Raw genomic sequence first — 20449 nt, forward strand, 5'->3', positions numbered from 1 at the left:
TATTATTAGAATGCGCCGTGCGCCCATATTCGGAGAGTGAATAAAACTGTGGGAGAAGAGACAGAGAAGAAACATTTTGTCCCTTCCCCGTCGAGAAAATATCTCTTGCCCATGCCTGATAATGAGCGAAGACCTTTAACAGACAAAATGAGACATACCAATGTGACATTATTGCCAGTATTAAGCGTTATTAAAGCCTAAAGTAGGTAGTAATTAAAATACAACTTTCAGCTAACAAAGACTCGAGCTTTAAACATTTATGGTGCACAGTAATAGCAAATCACTTTACATGGTCGTAATACTAATTTATTAATCTCGTTGCCGACAGGGCGTACAATTAATGATCAATTGTAAATTGTTACAATGAGTGGTAAACAATCTGGCGGTGTGGGCTCGTTTAAAGGTTCATTTACACCAAACAAAGCCAGAGATAAAAGTGTAAACGAAAGCTCGTCTCCTTACACCAAAATATCAACGATCAAGAATTAGAACCAAGATCTAGAATTCTTGGAAAAGTTATTAGATCAAGGCAGATTTACATCGGATGAATAAATCCTCATCGTATTAAATGATTTTAGTGTAAACACACGCCTTGTGGTGACGGTAAATTAGAATACAGTTGTCACCACCCCTCTTCATCCACAGGGTGTCGTGGGAATATAACAGAACGGGCAGCAGCGTAACCTGTGCTACCACTTTCATCTACAGCGATCACCAAGCCGTCTACCCAGCGTGGTCATAATGGGCAGAGCCTTCCGCTGGGAGAGGTTTAGTCTACCAGTGAACTGCTTTAAGCTATTGATGAAATAGCCGTAAAGCATTCTTTCAACGAATTACTGTTCTGCGTCCGTGTCATGAGCAACCCATTGCCCGTCCTCTACAGGGCACGGGTCTCACTCTCAAAATGGGTAGGGGTTAGGGCATAGTCCACCACGCTGGTCAAGTGCGGATTGGTAAACTTCACACTCCTTTTAGAACGTTATGCAGAACTCTCAGGCATGCAGGTTTAGTCACGATGTTTTGCTTCACCGTTAAAGCAGGTGATATTTAAAATAACAAATGCACATGAGGTCGGAGATCGATCTCGATCACCCCAAAAAGGGCAGGCCAAAGCTCTAACCACCGTTTTTTTATACTACCTCTGCCACATCTGTTCACACTAAAATAATTTAATATAGTGGGGATAAAATGAGTGTTAGATCGTCTGATGTAAATCTGCCTTAATAAGATTCCGCAACACGATTCTATAGACGTTGGCACCTATAACTATCACGCTGCCGTTTTGACGATGATAAATTGATATTTCGCGTATTGCATTACAGTGCCGAATGGCCTGAGAAAAATAAACAATGGAGTATCTCATGGTTTCCGGATACGAAACGTTTATGTGAACACGAACAATGCGATTTACTTTAAAGGATTCCGCGAAAGGTGTTGTGAAAAAAATTATGATGATTTTGACAGATCCCAAATCAGTTACTAATTGTTGGTGCACTCGATGTGGAAAACAGACACTCTTAAGTAATATACTCCGTATTTCCTTCACTGCCACTGAAGCACACACGCAATGTACATAAAGAATCTTTTTATTTATTTTTTAAGAACAAAAAATACTTTATTGCACACAAACTTCAAAATATACAAAAAAAATATGCACGAAATAAAAATTACAAGATGGTAGGCATGTGCAATGGCAATGAAAAGGCGGCCTTATTGCTTGCAGCAAGCAATCTCTTACAGACAACCTTTGACTAGAAAGGAACAGATGCAAGAAATCAATATATATACATCTACTATATAGTGCAATTATATATACATTCACATATATATTCGAAAATATATAGACATACGTAAACATAATAAAATAAAACATGTACATTTAAAGATTAAGATTTTTTTTTTGTAAAAAGTTTGTTTCAAAAATAGGAAAACAAATAAACTATGAAATCAAGTCAAAAGAGTTTCTACATGTAAATATGTTATAAGCGTAAACTCAGCCGGCCTATTCTGTAAAGCGGTTGGTATGAAAATAGTCGACGATTGTCTTAACTACTACATTCATTAAGTTAAAGCTAAAGCTACGAGGGTTCGAAACGTGGTCTTAAGAAGCCCTCAACAAACTTAGCCGGGTATTCTTTCGTAATTTAAGAGCACACCAGTTAGAGCAGTAATTCATACCCAAGCTTTTTTATCGTTTACGTAATCCTTCATACTCGGTATAACTAGCTGACGCCCGCGTTCTCCGTCCGCGTTTATTACGGTTCTTTTTTAACTCGTGGGAACAGTTTGCTTCCTTGGGCTAAAAAGTTGCCTTTGTTACTTACGTTACGTTGTGTTTTTTTTTTCCTATCTCTAAGGTTGCCTGGCAAAGATCGCTATTAAGCAATAAGGCCGCCTTTTGTATTACTACTTCTTTCGATATGTTTCTGTTTTTGTTATATTTTAAATACGTTAATGTTGTGGTATACAAATAAAGAGTATCCGTCCTTACAACTAACTCTTTGTTTAAAAACAAGTTAATTGGTTGCATAAATAGGGCGCGAAGGAAGGATAACCAGACAAAAAAACACTTCCGCGTGTGGATAGAAGCAGGCGTTACTTTGCGGAAATCCATGATATATTACGAAAATTAAGCTTAATTTTCTATAGTCCGCGAAAAGCAGGAGAATCTGTAGGGTGCAATTTATAATTTCTTCAATCCTTATATCCACACGAAACAGATCTTCAGATCTCCTGATTTTAGCAAATTAAGCTTATTTTTCGTAACTTCATCGTTTACGTAATGCTTTATATTACAATAGGGCGTTTTCTATAGGCTTAACTACATTCAATAAAAGCTTTGAACTTATCGAGATACATTTCCAATATGTCACCCGGCAAGTAGTTTATCGTAGAATTGTAAACAATTACCTTTCAATGAATGAAACATTGTGTGTATGTAGCCTATTACACGTTAGTACACATTTAGTGTGTTAGAAACATTATCTATATATTTTGTTTAAACTAAGATTCAATATTGGTAATATACTAATCTTTAGACCCCGCAAATAATAATTGTCGGACCAAGCAACCAAAAAACTAACTGATGGTTAGTGGAAAACCATCGCCTGTGTTAAACCTCGTGTGCCTGTAACTACACCGGCAACCGTGCCCTACAGACTTCATATTATTCATTAAAATATATAGCAATCATCTTAGTACCCATAACACAAGCTACGCTTACTTTGGGGCGATGTGTGTATAGTCGTAGTATATACAACGTGTAACGGAATTACGAAATCATATTGAAGGATGCATAAGTGTAGTTCGTTAGGATCAACCCTGTTAAATTATTTAATCTAAAGAAGCTTATTTATTTTTCCATACAAACGGATTCAAAACATTCTAAGTGCTTACTTATGACAACCCTATTAAAGATAAAAGACCGACACGCGCGTAGTACCTAAGCTACGCAACGCGTACCTAACTAAATGACAGAAGTCTCATTTTTGCATGTGATGTTAAGGCTGTATATAATTTCTTTCAGTAAAAACTTTGGCAGTGGTATACTCAAAAACTATTAAGTTTTCGGTTTCACAGATAAGTCTCAGTGACAGTACATAATGTACCTCTGAAGCATGTAAAGTATTATTTCGGTTTTCATTTACACGTTGTATAATTATTTTTTGTTTATTTAAAATAGATAAAATATAGTGCTTTATAGAACTTGTTGGTATCCCTCGTGAGTGTTCAACACAAATCTAATACACAATGGAAATAATCATGCTGCTGATTTGACGATGATTGATCGTGGGCTCGCTATAATATAAGCTTGTAACGAATGAACTAGAAAAAACAATAAACTTTTGTTTCCGGATAGTTATAAAATTTTTTTTTATTGGTATTAATTGAATTGGCTCTGGCTGAGATGTATGGCACTTTAATGTTTCCTTATCAAAGTTAAATTTAAAATAATACATATTTATGTCGAGCAAATCAATTTATCTCGTTTTTCTTAAATATAGTTCAACGGGTACATACCACGATAATATTTTTGGATTTGTCGATATCTCACCCAGTTGCATGGATCGTGGTCACAACGGGACTCCCCCACGGTCACGGGGGATTGAGTCCCGTCGTGACCACGATCCAGCAGATGATATAAAATGAAGAAATTCTCCAGTAATATACAGGATATTTTTTTTTTCAGTGCGGATATTTTAATATGTCATAAATGAACCAAATTTATGAACATAAATTTTTTTATTTTTATGTTTTACTTAATAATACAGACATTAACGGTTACAAAAGATTAGTCGGAAAAGATAATTATGACCGCCCTACAATAGCTCTCAGCTGTTAACTTGCGATCAACGTTCTCGCACTCGGTCCTATCGTCGCAGCGGTAATTCCATATAATAAAGCTTAATAATAACTTAAACAGTTAAAATTTAAAAACCCATTACTTACTTATGCAAGTCACACATTACGATGTATTTTTTTTAATCCACTACAAGTTAGCCCATGACTGCAATCTCGCCTAGTGGTAAGTGAAGATGCAGTCTCAGATGGTAGTGGGCTATCATTATAATATAGTAGCCATGATTTGGTTATTTTGTGCTCGGACAAAAAAAAATCCGCTGTGGATTCAAAATTATCCTGTTTAAAAACTTAAGGGTAGACTTTTATAACTCTTCAATGCCTATCCTTAAGTTTTTTATAACTCTTACCGTAGATTTTTTTCATTTTATATCATCTTCCCGCTTAGTGCATACCCTGTGCATACCCTGTATGCACGCCACTGGTAGCAGTAGCACAGAGGACGCTGCTATCTGGTCTCCGTTTTACTCCCTCAGTCATCATCTCTTACGACAACTATATTCTCATATACCGTCAACACGCGGCACTTCCTTAAAATAAATTTAGTCAGCTTGTCCTATCTCCAAGGAGTTGAGTAGTTATGCCACCTGAAAGTTGAAAGTAGTTATATAAAATAAACTATTTTCAAATTCTAGGGCTTCATATATTCCATCCACATGCACGCACGTAAATTGCATGCGAGAAACATGCTGGCGGGCATTTTACATGCAAGTCGAGATACCGTCCATCTATCTTGCGATAGCTATTATGCAGAGACTTATTTAAATATCACAAAGGTAGGTATTACTAATTACTTACACGTTGTATATTTATTATATAATTTAATAGAATACAGTTGTCTCTCTCTTCCCGCGGGTTTCTCTTCCTCATAAAAACACACACACGTCGCCATCTAGTCCCAAAGTAACCGTAGCTTGTGTTATGGGTACTAAGATAACTGATGAATAATTTTATGAATAATATACATAAATACTTATAACATATAGCCAAACACCCAGTTGTGGGAATCTAACCCACGGCCTTGGACTCAGAAAGCAGGGTCGCTGCCCACTGCGCCAATCGGCCGTCGACTGATAACTACCATCTACTGCGATCACCAACCCATGGTGATGATGGGCTAACCCTGCCATTGCAAGAGGCCGTAAGTCCTACAGTGGACTGTTATAGGCCATTGAACACATTAATCTTGTATAATGCAGTATATGGATACATTTTGCTTTTATTTCTAAGCTTATAGACTACTAGCTGTTGCCACGTACCTTAATACATAGTCCCCGACTTCTAACGTCAAACGGACGTGGGCTCGCACCACGTTCTCGGAAGCGTGCGGATTAATCACCGTCCGTAACCCTTTCACTCCAATCGTCGCCTGTGCCGAGGTTCGGCCTCACATGAGGCGCCCTCAGGCCGACGATCCCTTCGCTTCTTTGAGCCCTAGGGTTCAAACTCCTCCTGGCAGAGCCCCGTGCCGAGGCTCGCCAACAAGCCCGCGTTACGCATTTAAAATCATTAGGGTTAATCACACAATCCGAAAAAAAAAAAGACCTAAATACTTCTTCTTTTTCTTCAGTTCCTGGGCCTGTCTCCGTAATTGGTTGGCCTAAACCGTCAGTTGTTCGTGTGGCCGATACCTACGTACTTATTTCTTCTGTATAATTTCGGTGTTTTAAAAATCCCGCGTAAAAGGTTTGTTTTCCCGGGACAAAAATTATACTATGTCGGTTACCAGGATGCAGGCTACAACTGTGCAAAATGTTATCAGATTAAGTGTAATGTACTTCGGTAACCAAGGCTAGTTTTTCAAATCCTGCGGGAACGGATCTTAGATGCTCTTACGGGATGAAAAGTAACTACAAATTTCATCAAAATCGGTGCAACTTTTATGCCGAATTTATGTAACAAACAGCCAGACACACTTTTATGTTTCATAGTATAAGTATGGCTGCTATACATTTTACTTTCCTATAACAACAGAGGGTAAAAAAGGAAAATAAAAATCTCAGCATCTCAGCGTGCTAACTTAAAAACTTCACAACTCCAACCCACATTCAAAAATGCAGAAAATCGTGTTAAATAATTGGTTTATAGCCTCATTTCGGGTAAATTACATACGTTTTATCATAGAAATAAAATAAATAAATTAATGTTAAATATAGCCTAATTCAAAGAGCAACTTCTGACATTATCGATGTCATTTGAAAGTTGTTTGATTTATGGTTTTAAATTCCAAATAGTTTACGCCGACATGACTGGCTACCAATTTGTTAATGTAACAATTTTACATGAAATTTATTGATATTGGATGCATATTTCAGACAATAACAAAATATGATTTATACGTAGTCAGTATTCAGCTAGAATGCATTGTTCAAATTTTCATCTAATAAGCTGTTTCCCATGAATACGCCCGCTTTTCTGTATTCTGGAAATGTTTGATTGTTGATTGATGTGTTTGAAAAAACCGGATAAAGTGTATTTTTAGTCTGAAGCCAGCCCAGAGTGTTATCTATATACTTGGTCCTTTTTTTATCTGATCAGTTGTTTAGGCTTAAATATGTAAGTGACAAACAGAGTTACTTTCGAATTTAAAAATAATATTAGATATTTTACACAGGTGTAAATTTCTAAACGCATGTGTATATATACCCATTAACTAAATCTCGAAAGGTGATGAAAAGTTTATCGCCGACGAGAATGACACAAAGGGTGGTGGTGATAGACAACACTTCGTGTAATTTTTTAATTACAAACTGTAACGTCTCAGTATTTCTGTCAAAGACAGATAGATTTCTGAAAAGTTACAAAATTACATTATTGCTATTTTGGAAGCGGTGATAGCCCAGTGGGTATGACTTCGACTTACTTTCGAGGGGGCAAATTCGAATCCAAGCACGCACCTTTGCTAAGCAATTAAAATATAATAAAAGCATTAAAAATATCACTTGCTTCAACGGTGAAGGAAAACATCGTGAGGTAACCTGCATACCTGAGAGTTCTCATAGTTCTGTGTGACCAATCTGCACTGGGGCAGCGTGGTGGACTACGGTCTTAACCCCTTCTCATTGTGGGAGGTGCCCTGTAGTGGGCCGGTAACGGGTTGATATAATGACGATGAATTATGGCTAAGCTACTGAGACGTGTCAGCGTACAGGTTACATTATAAAATATCTGTTTGGTGTGAAGTATAAAGATTGAAGGACTTATAAATTGCACCGCACAGATTTTCCTACTTTTCGCATATCAAAGCTAATTAAGCTTAATGTTTCTTGTATATCATTGAATTCTGCAGAGTAACGTCACTCCGATAGTTAAATTAAAATCATAACAACATTACGAATGTCTGAATCAAAAAAACATCCATTGACCTTGCGTTAGAACAATCTCCTATCTTCTCGAAAGTGAAGGCTGCCAACAAGGATGAGCGAGTTTTATATAAAGATGTTTTATGTAAATCAGCGTCCCATTTACTCGGTCCGCGCGATTCTTTCGTTTCACATGTACGATTGTGTTCTCTTACGCCACACACCGCAACCTTGCCGAATGCGTACATTTGCTTACTAAGTATAGACATGAATCTGTATTTATGTTCTCCGTGTGGGTCGAGACGTACCGGTATTGTCAACCGAAGACAGAAATTATTTTGGTTGTTATTCTGATAAAATAAACAGTCGAATTCATTGCTTAAGTTACGAAGTGAGCGTCGATATGAATATCATATTGACGCCTTTCAGTTTAATCCATATCATATCATCAAATTGTCCCCTTTTGTAACACCTCTTCTTTGATGGTCTAACGAATGCCGATTTGCCATGGAAACTGCATCGATCTGAGCGCCGTATGGAGAGAGAGTATCATGACTGGGTATCATCACCCGATGATGATCGGATGTGAAACATCGACTGCCCATGATATCCGAACTCTAAGCAATATTCATAATAATAAAAGATTGCCGCCAAAATTTAGAATCAGCCGATCATATTATTAAATACATATTCGAATATTTTTTCTGCTGCATGAAACGACCGCAATAGATTGAACTGATACTACCGCCGCACCGCGACACTTGCACTCGATATAGGGTGCTTCTTGTACACCAAAAAGTTTTTTTATCATTGAATAGTAGATATTAGACACATTAACTCGCTTCATTCTTGTGTGGCGAAAAAAATTAATGACCGGATCAATTACGATTTTTGGCCCAAACACCAAACAAAACTGAAAAGCGATCCTAGTCGAATATAAAGAAATAAATATACTACGACAATACACACATCGCAATAACTTGTGTTATGGGGACTAAGATGACCTAGGTACTTACAAGATAAAGATAAACACCCAGACACTGAAAAAAAAACATGTTCATCACACAAACATTTTGCAGTTTTGGGAATCAATCGCACAGCCAAATACAAACCAATCGGTCAGTAATGAGTCAGTGTTAACCATAAAGCCAACACTTGTACAATGTAAACTATATTCCTGCTTCAATAAATCTTAACAATAACTGATTGCAATTGTAACACGATGTTAATTGATTAATTTGACATTATACGTTACCGGTTCACCTCTAATTGCAACGAGCGGAGAGTAATCTCTCTATGTCAAAATTAGTAATCCGTTGATTCTTGGTTGAATTAATATGCACATTCCGAATCCCTGGCTAATTAATTTACTAGGCGAACCGGATAGATGCGGTGGCGTCGGTTTGCTCGATATGCCTTTAGTTCCATGAATTGGATCTGATTCAATACTTTTAATGGTACTGGTAGAGTGTAACTAAACTGTTTTAACGGGCCTCTATTTATTTCATAGAATCTCGTCTGACTTACAGGAATATTTGGCGTTCATACCTAATGATTGATGAACTCCGGCGCCATGAGCCGCCTTTTGTATGGCAAATCCCATGTTCTATCCTGGGGCGATTAGGGAATTCATAATTTCTTGATTGTTTCCGATCTGGTCTGTGGGAGGCCTTGGCCGTGTCTTATTAACAAACTACCGACTAAGCGATTTAGCGTTCCTGCACGATGACGCCATGAAACTTATACTCCTCATTGGTTACAATCAGAAACATCATATTAACCCATTGAGAACGGTTTAGGCCGTAGTCCACCACGCTGGCCCAATGCGGTTTGGTGGACCATCTAAGATTGAATCACCATTTAAGTACTTACCACCAGATCAAATTGCAATTTAGTTCTTAAATTGTAATGGAATAAACTGGGCCATCACCAATATCATCCCAAAAATATCAACCCTTTCGCAAAACTATTTAACCATCCTTAACTTCGTGTATTCATCTTCATTTCATTTCATTTCATTCATTCATATTTAATCCTGTCCATACAAACCTAACGAATTCATGACATAAAGACAACTAAATGCAAAACGACGACGTAACCAGAATGATAAAATTCTCTGTAAGCAGAACACGTACGGTTTGTCAACTTTCGAAATGCCCTCGCGATGTTCAACTAGTAAGTAGTGTTGAAGGCTGTATGGTAGTCGAGGTGAGGTACACCGACTAAAATTAACCTTAGTCTTACAGTAAAAACAAGCCTGTGCGGTTATAAAAAGGACAATTAAACGCTCTTTCCTTAAGTTTTTCTACGATGGTCAATATTAGTAATTATTATTATAAAATACCCACTAAGGAAGGCTGATTTATGATCTGCCAATCTTCTATATTTTCTATAATTATTATTTTCCTATTGTGTAAACAATCTTTTCATTGTTCATTCAGTGTAAAGAAGGTTTTCTAAAATTGAATAAAAATAGCTAAAATAAATCAAAACAGTGAATTAAAAAAATATCTTATTATATTTAAAACGTACATATTTTACCGTAAAAAATGGTAAAAAAACTTGTTGAAATGATTAGACATGAAAAAATCGATTATATTAGATAGTACAGTCACTGAAAATATAAAGCACATTTTTGACTAATATATCGAAACTAAGTTCCCACTCAAATAAGAGTTAGAATGTTACATAGAAATTTTTATTTTTTAAAATCGATCATGAAGGTCAGAAGATGTCATGACAGTAATCAACACATAATCAACACATAATCAACACATTACACACATTACGTTGTTAAGAATCAAGTAGGACTAAAATCGTATTAGGATACACAGAAGTGAGGTAAAAAAATATTCTCAAGCTTCAGATAATGTTAATAACAAACTTAAATACATTTTGATCACATTCCCTTTCAGGTTTTCTTAATGTCACATGCATGATCAAAAGTACCAGGAAGGCACCAAAGGCTACATACAAGTGACAATATAAAATACACATTTACATTTTAAATAGCGATCCTCCGCGACTTCGTATCCCCGTTAAACTTCAAATAAGTTTTCAATACAACCTTTCATCTGCAATATTCATAATATACCCCGCCGCGTCGCGGCTACCGCTCGCGCTTTTACCTCGTTTGCTCGGTGCCGCAGAACACAATTGTGACCACCGCACCTCATCCCGCAGGTGTTATACGAAGCAACTGAGGGAATATAACGAAGAACGGGGGCAGTAGCGTTCTCCGTGTTACTTCGGCTATATACCTACTGCGATGGCTGTCCTCTTTGGGCGAGGCCTTGAGTCTGGAGGCCTTTGTACTCTTATAATATAATATTGATTGATTGATTTAACCATCCTAAAAAAATGGACTGTCAATTCCAAGCCCGAAGTTCCAAAAAATTATATATACTAACTAAAAACAGCGTTATTATTAGTGTAGATGTGTTAAAAATTAAATGGCCAGCACTATAATTTCAAGGCTTCATTAGTCGTTCCATCCCTCCTTACGCCATTCACTTGGGCCGCATTTCACCTTGTGCTTGTATCTATTTGGTTGTCCTGTATAAGTATTACCTCTGACCTCAGTTGCGTTGCGTAACGCTAAGCTATCGAAGGTATCGTATTAAAAGTCTGCTATTGGTGGTTATTGTGTGATAATATTATTTTGAATTGGCAAGATGTTATCTACTATTGCTAACTATGAATAATTTGCGAAATAGGAAGCCTGATAAGATAGCTCTGAGTTGCTCAACGGACGATAGAGATCGAATCTAAGCTGAGGTTATTTCTAGAAAAACTAGAGTTAACGATATTAAGAAAGAGAAAATATTCATTTATTCATGTTAAGTGTTACAAACAGTGCATCTTATAATAATAAAGTAACAATGTCTGTGCGTAACACCAGACAGAAAGGGTCTACAGCTCAGCATTTGCCATGCATTTTAGGTACATGCATGCCGCTGATTTTCCACTGAGACCCGAGTGATGATTATAATTAAATAAATAATATAAAAAATAATAAAATATAAAAAATAAATGATAATAAATATACGTTACAAAACTGCAGTGGCGATGGGCGTAGCGCAGTTCGGAAAACCGACGGATATTGAGGCCCCAAAATGCTATTGTCTCCATACCGAATTTTTTTTATAGCAGACGAAATTAAGAATCATGCTCACTGAAAACAAGTTGTCCCAGACAAAAATTTGGGAATCGCTACAAGGGTCCTATGTCCTAGCTTTAGACGTGAATCGGTTAGTCCTGTACTCAGATAGATAATAAGCCGAAATACTTTAAACTTGCGGTTATCTTTATCACTTTTCCTTCCATTGCTTACACAATTAACTTAACTTAATATTTACTCGTATATCCAAAATAAAGATTCAAGAGTGCGGACACAGTTTTTGAACAATTTGGTCACAATCCTCTGTGCTGACAAATACTAGTAATATTTCTTAGTATTTCACCCGACTAGTACACCGTGCAGTAAAAATTCCATTTTAGTATCCAATTGGAATATGGAGAACTTATATTTGGGATTATGTCTGTTAGTGGTATTATTAGCTTTTATGGTAACCCGTTTTCCTTTCTAATTAAACCATTTTAAGGTCTTCACATCATACGCCTTTAACACTATATTTATAAATTTTAAGTGACTTGATTTATCAGGGCTCTGATAAATTGAAGCGCCCAAGTTGATTCTCAAGTAAAACTCAAACATTCTTAATTAATAAATATCGTAAGAATTCCGAACTAAATAAATTGTTAATCCGCTTTATAAAGTTCCATCTAAAATATCGACAGAGATAACCAATAAACACTTTATAAACTTGAATAACTACTGAATCTTTAAAAGTTTGTTGGATTTATTAAATTAAGTTCCCCGAGCTAGCGGATAGTACACAGTATAACTGAAATTAAATTAGTGGAGCAATTAAAATCAAACAAGATCGATACCGCTCTACAGTTCAAACTTTTAGATTGAAAACTAAACCCGTCGCTCACTGTGACTAACAACTAGGAACTCTTCGTTGCAACCTCCTCTCTCTTAGGCGTTGCGCAAACAAAGACCCGATGTTTTTTTTTCATGCAATGAAATCAACCACTGCCTAATAAGACATTGTCGGTTGCTTCCGGATTGCCAATAAAAATGGGTTCGTTGTATGCAAATAGATACCAAACACTTTAATTGCTTGCATCGCACAAAGAACACAGTCAAAGAAACTAAAGAGAAACAACCACCAGACCTAGTTTAAAACTGTCCAGTAGGGCTAAGATTCGCCTACGAAATAATTATTATGTCTGCCCATTTATTTACTCGTCTCACGACACAGATATAGAAGTGATTATATCGTGGTGCATGTAGTCTTTCTGAAGTGGCAACTGGTTACCGACTCGTTACTATATGTCCAGTTACCGTTAAGAGTGTGATATAGTTTAACTATATTCCAGAAAATTAAAATTAACTAAAACGCAACATAAATGCTACGTCGTCGTTTTGTTCACTTTTTTTATTTCCATTATTTTTCCAATTTTTAATCATCTAAATAAGTACACTTAAGGCACAGAGCACCCACAGTTGTGCAAAGTGTTCACTGTCGGTAACATAGCCTCCACGTTTGCGCAGCGCCTAAATAACTCGTAAAGCGCTAAAACCGAGTTGTTTGGATGTTTTGCCGTGTTGCACGACCACTTTTGCATCTTATCCTTGACCGATACCTACTAATAGCAGTAATTCACTCTGATTACAATTATCAACGACGTAAACAATAAAAACCATATTTAAATAATATTATTTATGAAATGAAGCCATGAAAAAATAATGGCAGCAGTAGTTGCATTTAATGAGCCGATGATAATCTGATTTATTTATCAACGCCTTTTCTCCGCATTAGAGGCCGATATTCTTTCTAGCTCAATGTCAAAGTAGCTGCATTGAATGATATTGCAAAGACCTTACCATTATCTATCGGTGATAGTTTTTCACTACCTCAGTAATTTGAGCAAGGATAAGTTGGTCAACTTGACCTTTTATTTGATGTCAACTTCTTTAACCATCGCCAAATTATTAAATAGCAAAACCTCTGCAATGGATCTTTGTTTAAAAAACAATTGTGGTTAGGACTTCGGCTACACTTTCATGGGCCAAGTTCGAAACTGAGCACGCACGCACCAACTTTTTTAAGTAATGTGCGTTTTAAGCAATAAAAATATCACTAGCTTCAACGGTAAAGGAATAAATCGTGAGGGAACTTGCAATTACCGAGAGTTTTCCATAATGTTTTAAATATAAACGTATCCTGGATTGGGCTAGCAATGCGTTTATATGATGATGATGATAATAATAACAATCATGGTATAAATTAAAGAAACAACTATGTAGAAACTAGAAATTAAAGAAAAATAATTGGATTTTCAAAATATATAAAACCGACTTTAGTTTAAATATTGCTATCTAGTCAGGTATAGGAAAACACACGCGCTATTTCGTATGTACATTTTAATGTTCCTATCACATTAAGTTCTACGTTTTTAGTTTTTAAATCATAATGATTTTATAAAAATAAAACTGCTGAACGGAATTTGGTCACTTTTCTGTGGGATGATTTTAAAATTATATCCTTTCAAAAATCATGAAAGATGTTCTAAGGAAACAGGCAGAAAATAAATACAACCTAATTTTGAACCTGCTTTTTTCAGTCGATTAAAAAAACAAAACGCTTTAGGTATACTAAATAGCATCAACGTTAAATTGTAGTGTCATACGTACAGCAAAATATCATAAGTTCAGATAATACTTGCAGTATTATTTATTCATTGTTATCACATAACTATATTGGCTACAAAATATTATCAGACATAACTGGGTCGTGATCGTAAAGTATCACTGGCTATGGAAGTTATTTTCCTCTTGTCGGTTTTCTGAATCTCTCAATTTCTATGGATAGTACGGTTCAGTGACGCGACGTCCGATATAAGGATGGTTTATGGGCAATGCCGTATGTACGTGCCAGGGGTTGCGATTTCTCTGTCGCCTTAGTGGAATTCGAATATGCATAACCACCGAGCTGAAAACCTTTTACTTCAATTGAATCTTTGTTATGGCATATAGTTATTAACGTTAAATTAAATACTTCGGGATTTAAATAGACTTATCAAAAGCGCTTCATCAATATCATCAATAGCCTATTGTTGTTGTTGAAGCGCTTCAACGGCTGAACTAAAGGCCTCTCCCAAGTCCCGACGGGAGATAATCACCAATCTGAGCAGACGGGTTGCAGTAGATGGTAGTATTGGCACGATGCTGCGCGTAGTCCGTTATATTACCTTAGTCGCATTGTACTAAACATATAATTCATATGCAACCTGTCAATGAAAACCGAAATAATAATTCATAAGCTTTAAAGGCCCATTATGTACTGTCTTTGAGACTTATCTGTGACACCGAAAACCTAATAGTTTTGATTAAATCACTGCCATAGTTTTTACAGAAGGAATCACTGCCATAGTTTTATCAGATACAGCCCTACATCACATGCAAAATTCTTTACTCCTGACACTTTATTAGGCACGCGTCGGGTAGCGTAGTTTCTTTGCGCGTGTCGGTCTTTGAACTTCAATAGGGTTGTCGTAAATAAACACTTGGGATGTTTTGAATTAGTTAGTATGGAAAAAAAATATGCTTCTTTTGATAATATTAATTATTTTTACAGGATGTACCCTTATGAAATATACTTATGCATCCTTTAATATTATTTAATAATTCTGTTACACGTTGTTTGTTTTTTTCATTTTTGTCAGGCGATAAAAATACTGAAAATTAAAGCTAAAACTATAAACTAATATATATTATCCATACTTTATATTATAAATACGTGTGTGTTTCTTGGTTTGCTACCTATGTTCAGATCGACCACTGCACCGATATTGATACAATTTGGAATGTATATAGCTTGAATCCTAGATGTGGATATAGAATGACCACAGGGAACCGTTCTCGCGGGATTAAAAAAAACCTTTTTTACGCCCGGTTTGACAACTGAACCGGTCTTACAGTAATTTTGCATAGTAAATTCGATAAAAACGGAAAAAAGCGAACACACGGAATCGGGAGCAACAGCGATCAATAAAATTCAAAAAATAATTCCCTAAGCATTTTCATAATCTGTGCTATTCTATATATCGGATCTTAAGGTTTATCTTATGATTTATATTATTATTATTGATATTTAATAGTTGGAAATTGTGACTCTATTTCAGTAGTCCTTCAAAATATTATATCTTTTACTCAGTAATTACTCGAGAAGCTTAAATTTATTATTCTTCCAGTTTTACTCAGAGTATGGTTTGTTTAATATTGCCTTGCAAAATTTATTTTGAGCACTATGGCAAATTAGTCAATAATAACAACTTCGTAATACGCTGGAAACCGATTTATATAATGGGAAGTCCTACTTCCATTAAGAATGTTAACGTTCCGTCAAGAACCTAGTGTCAAATCGTTTGAGGAGCTCAAGTAGCGGTAAAATTTTACGTCGAGATGGTATTTAGTCCCACCTTATGTATCTATAACAATATCTATCTATCTAGGTATATAATATCATGTTGAAAATCTCTTATTTTTTTATTAACAAAAGCGAAAAGTCAATATCTGAATCATTAAATAATAAATAAATAAATATACTACGAAAATACACACATCGCCATCTAGCCCCAAAGTAAGCGTAGCGTATGGGTACTAAGATTACTGATGAATATTTTTTATGAATAATATACATAAATACTTATAATATACAGATAAACACCCAAACGCTGAAAAACACTAATATTCATCACTCAAACATTCTCCAGTTGTGGGAATCGAACCCAAGGCCTTGGACTCAGAAAGCAAGGTCGCTTCCCACTGCGCCAATCGGCCGTCAAAATATAAGATTAAATATAAAATTTCAAAACCACTGGACCTAAAATGAAGCTAAAATTTAGCAAGTAGGTAGTGTTTATAGGCAAATTTTATTTCTATGGGAGGAAAATTAAAAGTAGGAAGTTTGTATGAAAGTCCATTGTTTTTGACGTTAGAGACACAAAAATTTGCATTTAGCTGTAGTATCTATTTCTATTCGCTTGAGGCCATCTTACCATCTTATGTATTTACTGTTGAAATTATCTTATGTTTGTCATATTATGACGTAGTTTAGTTACATTCTGGATAGTCAATCTCATGGGATTAAGAAGTTTTGAACGCTACGAAACGTAATAAATACGCGGAAAAAGAAAAAGTCGCGGGCATCAGCTAGTATATCGATTCTGCAACACTGAACTGAGGAGGGTGACCCTTTGACAGCAATAACGCAACGTCTTATCTTATCATTAATTATTTTAAATGGTCTGTTCGTGCTTCGTTTTATTTCCTTTTTTAAATTTTATTGTTTACATTTCTGGCAATTTTGGTCAATGAATGGTTAGGTATTTATTGAGAAGCCCCAACTAGTATAACACACTGGTGTGAGCGAAGATTTAATTACGGCGTCCGAATTATACACAGGTTTCAATTTGTCACTTTGAATTCGCGTATTAAAGTTACTTTAGAGTTCTTCGCCCTTCGCATATTATAATTGCAAACCATTTATTTATATATTTGCATAATTTTTAAATCTTATTTATTGCACCACCTACCTCGTTTCTATGTTTTTTCCTTTTACGCTATTGGTTGCCTGGAAGAAATCGCTATGTAGCGATAAGGCCACCAAATTGTACTCTCTTGATATGTGTTTATCTTTCTAACTACTTTTTTTTCTTTGGTGTACAATAAAAGTGTATTCATTCATTCATTCTCCATTATTATGACAGATTTACTTCTTTTATTTGATTATTATGTCAGCGTTACGACTTACGGTTAAGCTTAGCTAATAACGCAACATTAGCTGAAACTAAACTTTAATTACCTACTAACCTTCTTATTTATAGTCGATACCGATCAATTATTACTTCCACAAAATTTATTTATGATGTAACATTTTAATGTACTCACAGATTTTAAATAAATACAAATCAGCTAGGACAGACGTATCTAATTATTTAATAAGCGCAGTAGCGGTTAAAGCTTGTGTGCCAATAAACTAGAGCGTTCGCTCCCTACTGTAGTAGTGTAGAAGTAGTGGGGGCAGTACTTAATATTTATTGTAAATTAAATAGGTACCTAGAATATTAAAAAAAAACATTCAAACCAAGTTATTTATCTTTGTTTTGTGGTAAATTAATTTAACTCCCTTATGATCAAGATAAATAATTTGCATAGTTACAACTGAAAAATAATATATTTATTATAATAATAGTTGTTGTCCACAATTTCGTTCGCGTATAAATTTTGATGTATTTGATAATGTTATTCTCTGACCCCTAAACTAAAAGAAAAAAAAAATTTTAAATTTTTTTTTCTCTGTATGCAAAGAAATCTAGATGTGTGAAAAACAAAATTTAGTCTTAAGTATTTTTCCGGGTTAATATGTAACCAGTGGCTTTTCCAGATTAACATCTATCTCTGCTAAACCATCCAGATATTTTCAGTCGATCTCTTGAGTAACAAAAATACATACATCCCTACTCTCCCATTTTTTTATCTTAGCATAGATTATAAAAAAGATTCACAAATACCAAATTACTCTTCATATCAATAGGTTCAATTACACGCTTTTGAAGGCCAGTGCCTTAAGTTTTACGTCTTAATAAGTTAAGCGAGATGGGATTCCGTCTCGACGCAGAAGAAGCATCGGGAAGCGTTATCACAAGGCGGTATGGCGAAGAGCGCGGGGGCGGGCGGAACGGCATGCGCGCTACTGGACCGCGAAACGCTCCCGACCGCCGACGTCAGTTCAAATCGGAGCGACGCACGAACCGAGCGCTTCGCACCGTCACGAGCTGTTCGTCTCTCGCGAACCTACCCCTCATAGCCCATCCGACCCACGAATAACTACGGCTACGGACTCGATTTTTTCGGCCCTCCGTCAAAAAGTTTATCGACCCTACGCCGCTATAACAACCCTTATTCTTTTCATTCAGCCAGTCGCTCCCTCTAATTATGGACTCCCCCTGAACTTAGTTGAACAATCGGGACGCTCTCGATTCTTATTGCTTTATTATTTTTATTACTACTCTACTTTCTCGTATTACTGTTTCGGATCCGTACATTTTAAAATATAACTCGGGAGTAATACAGTTTTGAGTCGCCGTTATATGTAACCAGGTCAATTAGCCATCCTCCTAACCATGACACTGCGTTGACATTGTCGCGGAGTGCGTATAGTGAATGTGATTGTGGCTTGAAGTTGGACTGGGGGATACGTGGAACCGGTGCATGGTTGCGTGAGGAAACCCACCGCAGCGGATGTGTACGCCGCTGCAGCCTTGGTTGTTTGTCCCGGCTGGAATGCCAGCTGCTCTTGACCTAACTAGGTAAACATATCACATTATACTTTACCAACATAATCACCAACAAAGTTTGAACAATAATATCGTTAAAACAATGAACAACAAGCATAATTTAAATTGAAAATAATAAAATTAATTCCTTCAATCTTTATACTCAAAACCAAAATTAATAATTGTTAAGGTTTAAAAATCTCTTTAGGAGGCTCCATGAATGTTCAATGTAGATCATGGAATTCCGCAAAGTAACGCCTGATTCTATCTAATATCGTTTATTTCTTTCAACAAAATTGAACATATTAAAAGTTGACGAACTGATTATCCTAGGATAACCAGCGCACTCCCCCGGATTAAACATAAGCAAATATATTAAATTTGGACATTATTATTATATGGCTCTAGTTTACTTATACATTTTTAAGTTAACATCTAATAAAAGTAGTAAGTAAAGTGTGCCCCTTAAACGTGTGTCTGTCTGCGTGTGCGTGGGTTTATGTTAACATTGTTATATTATTAACCAGCTGTTAATATTATAACGATAGGCAGAACATCTGTGAGGTAGCAAGGACAGACCGCGTAAAGAAAGCCTCGCAACGAAGATCCCTGAAAGCTCTGAAGCCTCCTTCACCCGGTTTAAGGGGGGTTTCGTTCACAAACTACGAACAATAAAATAAAATAATAATAACAGTAAGAAATAGCGCAATTACGAATGAGAACAAATTACTAAATTGTCTTAATAATACAAGGAAAAATAAGAAATGTGAAAAAGGACATGGTACTTTCTATGACACATTTTTCACATTTCCTTAAAATAAAATAATAATGTATATACTGTGTGAATGTAGGACAATAGTCAGTCACAACTAAATAAAGACATACCTACCGAATGTTAACTATTTATTTGAACTCAAAAATCGATGCGAATTTATAATTTATATATGTTATGATAAATAAAAATGGCTTTACTACATTATTAACCATAACGTAAAGAACTCACTATCTATTCTTGGCCCACTGATGGTTATGATTATTTTCCTGCCCGTTACTTTATGATGTCTCCCTAACAAAGTCTATGAAAAAGGTTTACAAGTATCTTGCTTAAAATCTTTCCGTGGACAGCACCTTCATCCAAAAGTGTAAGGTACACACAGTGTACACGTTTGAATCTGGCAATTATGTTAATAACAGTAGTGACTTACTAAACGCTTCTTAATTAAGTTTTTATCTCAGTACATTCCACATTAGCGTAACTAATTGACGTAAATACACATAATCTAACTATCTGACGTCAAGAAGCAGTAGGTAAATATGAATTTGGACCAGTTGTAATGTTTTGACTTCCTTATTCGAATACGTGTTTGGATATTTAC

At 35.8% G+C, this 20449-nt stretch overlaps 1 protein-coding gene across 2 annotated transcripts in view; it reads left to right on the plus strand.

Annotated features, from left to right (window-relative positions):
- The window catches only part of LOC120631101 (protein gustavus), a 123576-nt gene that overhangs the window by 13454 nt on the left and 89673 nt on the right, over positions 1 to 20449 (plus strand). The window contains exon 1 of one of the 2 annotated variants that reach the window (XM_039900538.1): positions 18544 to 19106. The exons of the other annotated variant lie outside the window; for it this stretch is intronic. Within the exon in view, the coding sequence (XP_039756472.1) occupies positions 19039 to 19106 (68 nt within the window). The 5' untranslated portion in view covers positions 18544 to 19038. Of the gene's footprint in view, positions 1 to 18543; positions 19107 to 20449 lie in introns of those variants that run through there. 2 annotated transcript variants of the gene reach the window in all.

The sequence above is a fragment of the Pararge aegeria genome, chromosome 17 (genome assembly GCF_905163445.1).
Source record: "Pararge aegeria chromosome 17, ilParAegt1.1, whole genome shotgun sequence".
Classification (NCBI taxonomy): domain Eukaryota; kingdom Metazoa; phylum Arthropoda; class Insecta; order Lepidoptera; family Nymphalidae; genus Pararge; species Pararge aegeria.